The 5,472-nt window shown below is 43.5% G+C and overlaps 1 protein-coding gene across 4 annotated transcripts; it reads right to left on the reverse strand.

The window, feature by feature from the left end:
• Positions 1-347: 347 nt before the first annotated feature.
• On the reverse strand, positions 348-4,577 carry CEP20 (centrosomal protein 20). Of its 4 annotated transcripts, none has more exons than XM_054270970.1 (5): positions 4,531-4,577; positions 3,889-4,086; positions 3,201-3,285; positions 2,233-2,372; positions 348-742 (listed from the first exon to the last, which is right to left on the reverse strand). In XM_054270970.1, exons 1-5 carry the CDS (start codon positions 4,556-4,558, stop codon positions 666-668), a joined length of 528 nt encoding a protein of 175 aa, XP_054126945.1. In that variant the 5' UTR covers positions 4,559-4,577; the 3' UTR covers positions 348-665. The 4 variants fall into 4 exon arrangements, with proteins under 4 accessions (XP_054126945.1, XP_054126944.1, XP_054126946.1 ...); XM_054270969.1 differs by having other exon boundaries at positions 2,233-2,375; XM_054270971.1 differs by having other exon boundaries at positions 656-742; positions 2,233-2,325.
• Between the last annotated feature and the right edge of the window lie 895 nt (positions 4,578-5,472).

Here is a 5,472-nt window from a genome sequence, read left to right on the forward strand (position 1 = left end):
CTTTGACCAACTTAAGAGTTTCATGCTGTTTGGGAACAAACCCCAGAAGTTCCTTCGCCTCCCATATACCCAATGTTACACTGCACAATTTATAGCAACTCCAGATGGAAAAAACTTACCCTTGTTTGTTTGCTGGAATGAAGATAAATATAGTCCCCATTTCTGGAGAATTAAAACCAACCATCCCTCTACACCACTTCAATTTTTCTATTAGAATTTCTTTTCCCTTACTTATCTGAAAGTTGCAGCTTCTTTTTAAAAAGAATGATTAAAATGTTTAGTTTGAACACTCTCAAAAGACCACATAGAATAAAATTGAAAAATTTTATTCAGAAACACAGGAAAAACGCACAAAGATATAAATGTAAGATTATAAGTTATTATATAAAAATTTATTGGATAAACTCAGTTTATTCAGGTGCAATTCTAGACAGGATTCACTAATGTGAGTTCCTATACAGTCTTCTTTCTATCAGCACTGGGGAAAGAGAGCTTTGCTAACATTTTTAAATTGGCAGTAAGCATGACCTTGTCATCCTGTCTCATGAGTAGATGTTACAAGCTAAAATGGTCCCACTGGATTTACTGCAGAAATGTATGAAATGAAGAATGTCCTAAATTAAATCTGACAGACCTTGAAATGAGAAATTAGAAAATGAAAGATATCATCTTTTTATACTTTGTAAAATAAGAGGCTCTTCGATGCTCGTGCCAGCCATCCTTCCTGGTTCTGGAATTCTGTCTGAAAATGAAACACAGACAAAAATATTCTCATGATCTGGAGCTCCAAGGTCTCTTTTCTACTATTACCAACTTTGATGCACAGTATCATCATACGGGATTTAGGAAATTTTACAGATTAATGTTTCCATGCAGCTGTAGGAGATAAACACTGTATTTCACATCTTTTCTCAGGATCCCCAGTCTGCTGGGATACTCATACATCTAAATAAACAAGATAATTTCTAAAGTGAAAAGCAAGTTAGATGTTAAATAAGAGACTTGGCAGGTTGAGTTTATGAATGGACTTGATTACCTGAATATGCAGCCTAATGAAGACAGTAGGACAATTAATATTTTAAAGCCACTGCCTTTAGGTCTCTACTAACATACTCCATAAGCACATGCAGAAAGTAAATTCAGAATGTATTTACTTACAGGTTCAATGCCTTAAAACTTTTATATTTTTGTTTAGTTCTAAAAAAAGCAGTGTGCTGTTGTGTCTTATGATTGATCCTGAGTTCTGTAACTAACAGTAACCAATTAAATCTCCACGTGAAGTTATATTGGAGTCAACAGGGCAGGGTGACCCTGCAGAGTCAGCAGAAACAAAAGTTACTTTAAAAACAATTCTTCTATACACTCAGTTTGTTTTAAAAATGAAGAATTTCTGATAGGAATAATTGTTTTCTAACAAAGAGGTAATTTATAGTAGTTTTGCTATGGAAATTTTGTTTCTTCAGCCCCCTCTTCTGGCAGAAGAAAAACATCATTGTCTCAATGAATTAACTGTTAAAAAACTGTTAGTACTTCTCATCCTTTTTAGATATCAGTATATCTCAGGCTTCATACTTTTGAAATTTTTGGATACAAACCAAACAGTTCACAGTATTAACAGGAGAGTAATAAATTTGCACAGTAAAAAAATGAAGCAATATGCCCAGCAGTCTCTTTGAAGGAAAAAGCTGGGCCAATGAACCTCTTCATTCTCTAGCTTGGGTGGTATTCATTGTAACCAGTCCAAAAGCAGACCAGAAAAGGCAAGTAAGATTTAGCAGTGTTTACTGTAGAGCAATGAACTTTGGGCTTAAGCTCTTGTGGCAAATAGGATCTGAATTATGTTCTCAGAAAAGGTTTATGGCCATGTAAAGAACTGACAGCTGAAGAGTTAAGAACTTTCTATAGAAATTGGGTTAGACCAGATAAGAAACAGAGATATGCCCATTTTTAAATATATTTTATTGAGAATTTAGGTTAAAATATTGTATTGAATTCCTGGTATAGTGAAACTGTCTCTAGCTGACCCTTTTCAGGTTTTTAATAATATAAGGGAGCACAATTTGGCCAGCTGAACTTTTAGGGAAAAGGCATTTGGTGTCAGATGAAAGCACTCCTTGCACAGAGGAGGAGGTACACAGTGTCCAGCTGCATGGTTATGCTATTATAAACATATCCATGGTCTAGGAAATCTGGTCACAGATAAAAGTTCTGCAAAAGTAACATTGCACACACCTTTTTGATTTCTCTCAGCAAGTGGTTTGCCAAGGTTCTGCTTAGGATAATTCAGCAAGGATGCTTTTGGATGGGTATTCTGGGTACTTTCTTCTTTACCAGCATGTAAGAAATGAGACAGAATTCCATACAGGAGAGGTCTGCTTAAGGGAGAAATTCAAAATTAGTCTGTAAAGTCTATGAAATACTGAGCATTAAAAATACACCCTTCCACCAGGACTTCTTAGATCTTAATATTTACTTCTACAATATGTACACACGTCTTTAATGACTTAAAACCCATCCAAGTACCATTACATAAACAAGCACAGACCTAAGCTCCTCCTGAGCACCAACACTGCCCTAAAAACTCAGACTAAGAGACACTCCCCACTGAGCTTCAGCTCCCCTGGCAGGTGAAGAACTGGAGTGTGTTCAGCACAGATCCACATTCTCACCCATGCATCAGAAGGATCCACACACTCACAACAGATCACACTTTGGTGTGCCAGTCCACATCTCAAACCTGGCTCTTCCTAAGCACTGACAGGTTCAGACAGCACAAGCACAGAGAGTGCTGAACGTGTCTGAACCTGCCTCAGCCTCAGGTCATTAATGCAGTTTTACTGCAGCACTCTGATTTTATATCTGATCTCACAGTAATCTTTCTATTGCTCCACACAGCAACTCACAGATATGCAAAGAGCAGATCTGCTTTCTGCAGACTGTACTGGTAAGAGAGCTGTGTTTTGGTGCACAAGGGCACTCTGGGGAATGCCACAGTGTTGGCAGAATGCAGTGTTAGTTTGGAGTATGCCTGAACATGGCCCCATGTTTGGCATCCTGAAGCTGAATCCAGCATTTGAGAACATGCGTGGGAGCAGCCACATTTTAATTGCTGAGCACATCTATATGTGTTTTGTAATTACACTAAAGAGAAAAATATAGTGGCATACAGAATATACTGTGATTCCAAAATTCCTCCTTACACTGATTTTCCACTTGCATCTTCGACTATATTCAGCTCTTTGGCAAGAAATTGTCTATCCAAGGGCACTTCAGGCTGGCCAGATTCTGGAAAACAAAATCCCTGGATCTTAAGACCGGTAAGAAAAATGTCACCAATTAATAGAAGACTTCACAAGGTCATGAGAGTACACACCTCCCTTTTAGACTATTAATAAGTAACGGTGTATTGTAATTCAGGGAACTCACTTAAGCATTAGTGATTCATACAGTATAATTTACAATAGCACATTACAGTTTTTATCTTCACTCTTAAAGAATGTAAGAAAAATATTAAAGAAGTTTTACACTATAAAGATAAATTCATCAGGCAAACAACTCTTTCTCTAAACTACTACTCTCAGGCATGTCAAGAAATTTGAGTTTGCAGGCTGTTATCAAGTTTTCTTGCCTTTGCATCAACTACTGTGTCAAACAATTTACCTCAAGCGTAAAGGAGAAGAGAGTAAGTTTTCTTGAAAACGAACTGAGTGATTTGGCTAAATGCTGCAAGTAGAGCTGTGGAGAGGTTGTTTGTACCCCGTTAATTCCCAAGGGAAGACAAGCTTATGTAGCTTGTCACACTTACTGATTCCATAATATCAATGGAATTATTTAACCAAACAATCACTGATTATTATTACAGCGATAAGACAAATTCATGGCCAATACCTGCCATCAGAACAGATGCTGAGTATTTATACTTGTTGTACTCCAGGTATTCCCGAATGAGCTCATTGATGAGCAGGTTCTCCCGGGACAGCGTGGGCCGCGGCTCGCTCTGGTCATCCAGGGCATTGAACACCTCAGCTCTGATCCTCGCTTTGATTTGGGCAAGAGCTCCTCTTTTTTCCAGTGTGTCCTTTAGAACTACCACCATAAAAAGGCGCGTTAATTTAAAGCCGAACGCATTCAAGGAGCAGCAGTAGCATTAATTAGCCCCGATACAAACGCAGCTCTGGCGTGTGCCAGCGCCACAGCGATAAGGTATCGGCACCTGGGCACGTGCCACGACCCACCAGCCAGGCACGTCCCAGATAAAACTCAGCCTTCAGAAAAGTCACAAGTACAATTTTTTATTTTTTTAGTCGCAAGCATACATTCTGGCAACTTAAGAAACAGGCTGTTACCGCACCAATACTGAAATATACGGAAATATACAGCCCGCAATACATGACGGGGGGGCAGCGCCAAGGGACGGGGGCCCCCAGTGGCGCCCGCGGCAGCTCTGAGACCCATCGGGGTGGCCGCGAAAGGCCGATCCACGCTCCTGCCCTCCCGGCAGCCCGAGACATCCCCGGCCCCGGCCCCGACCTGCTTTGAGCTCCGCCACCGTCGCCATGGCCGCCGGCACCCGAATGGCGCCGTGCGCACTGCGCAGGCGCGGAGCTGGGCGGCGGGAACTCCCTGAGGGAGCAGCGCGGGGCAGGGCAGGCCTTCCGTGAGGGAACGGAGCGGGGCCGGGAGCTCCGTGAGGGAACAGCGCGGGGCCAAGAGATCGCTGAGGGGACAGAGCGGGGCCGGGCAGGAGTTCCGTGAGGGCACAGAGCGGGGCCGGGAGCTCCGTGAGGGAACAGCGCGGGGCCGGGCGCAGGCGGCAGGAGCTCCCTGAGGGAACGGAGCGGGGCCGGGAGCTCCCTCAGGGGACAGCGCAGCTCCCGCCCGGCCCGTCAGGGAGCGGAGCCCCGGGGGATCCCTCTGCTGCCAGCGGCCCCCGGGCCGGGTCGTGCCGGGATAGAATAACCAGCATCAGCAGCGCCTCCGTGCTGCCCGTGGAGCTACCGCTCGGTGTCTCCTGCTGTCCAGCCCCGTCAGCTGGGCGGAGTGTCAGGGGTGCCACGCTTTCTCCTTCTGTAATTTCAGATGTTGGCAAAAATCGGGAAGGAAGCATGGAAAATGAGCGAGAATTTGTTCCATGTGTGCAGCGGGGGAGTTCTGCACGGAGGCCCTGACAGATGTACTGTTGATTAAAAGAACTCGCCAAAGCTGAGCTTCTAATGAGAAGGACTTGCCAAAATGTAACTGTATACGGGGTGTTTTGCGAGCCGGAGGATCCCTGGCGTGACTGGAGGCTTGTGTGTGTGCTCCGTGTTGCTGGGATGAGTCAAGAGTGTTTATTCTGTCAATGCATGAAGTATTTCCCAAAGGAAATGCAGCTGGGGTGGGTGAACAAACTGGATTTGCTATTGTCTGCTGGGGCTTGAAGGAAAATGTGAGTTGTCTTAGGCAGTAAAGGCTAAGACAAGGCTTATGTCT

This window comes from Melozone crissalis, unplaced genomic scaffold (assembly GCF_028551555.1).
Source record: "Melozone crissalis strain CALT ecotype California unplaced genomic scaffold, PUWL_Pcris_2 ptg000012l_1, whole genome shotgun sequence".
NCBI lineage: Eukaryota > Metazoa > Chordata > Aves > Passeriformes > Passerellidae > Melozone > Melozone crissalis.

Coding starts and splice junctions, on each gene's coding strand:
- CEP20 (XM_054270969.1), bottom strand. CDS start 4,558: ATGGCGACGGTGGCGGAGCTCAAAGCAG. Junction 2,376..3,200: donor GATGCAAGTGGAAAATCAGT/GTAAGGAGGAAT, acceptor TTCTCCCTTAAG/CAGACCTCTCCTGTATGGAA. Junction 743..2,232: donor TGCTGAGAGAAATCAAAAAG/GTGTGTGCAATG, acceptor TTTCATTTTCAG/ACAGAATTCCAGAACCAGGA.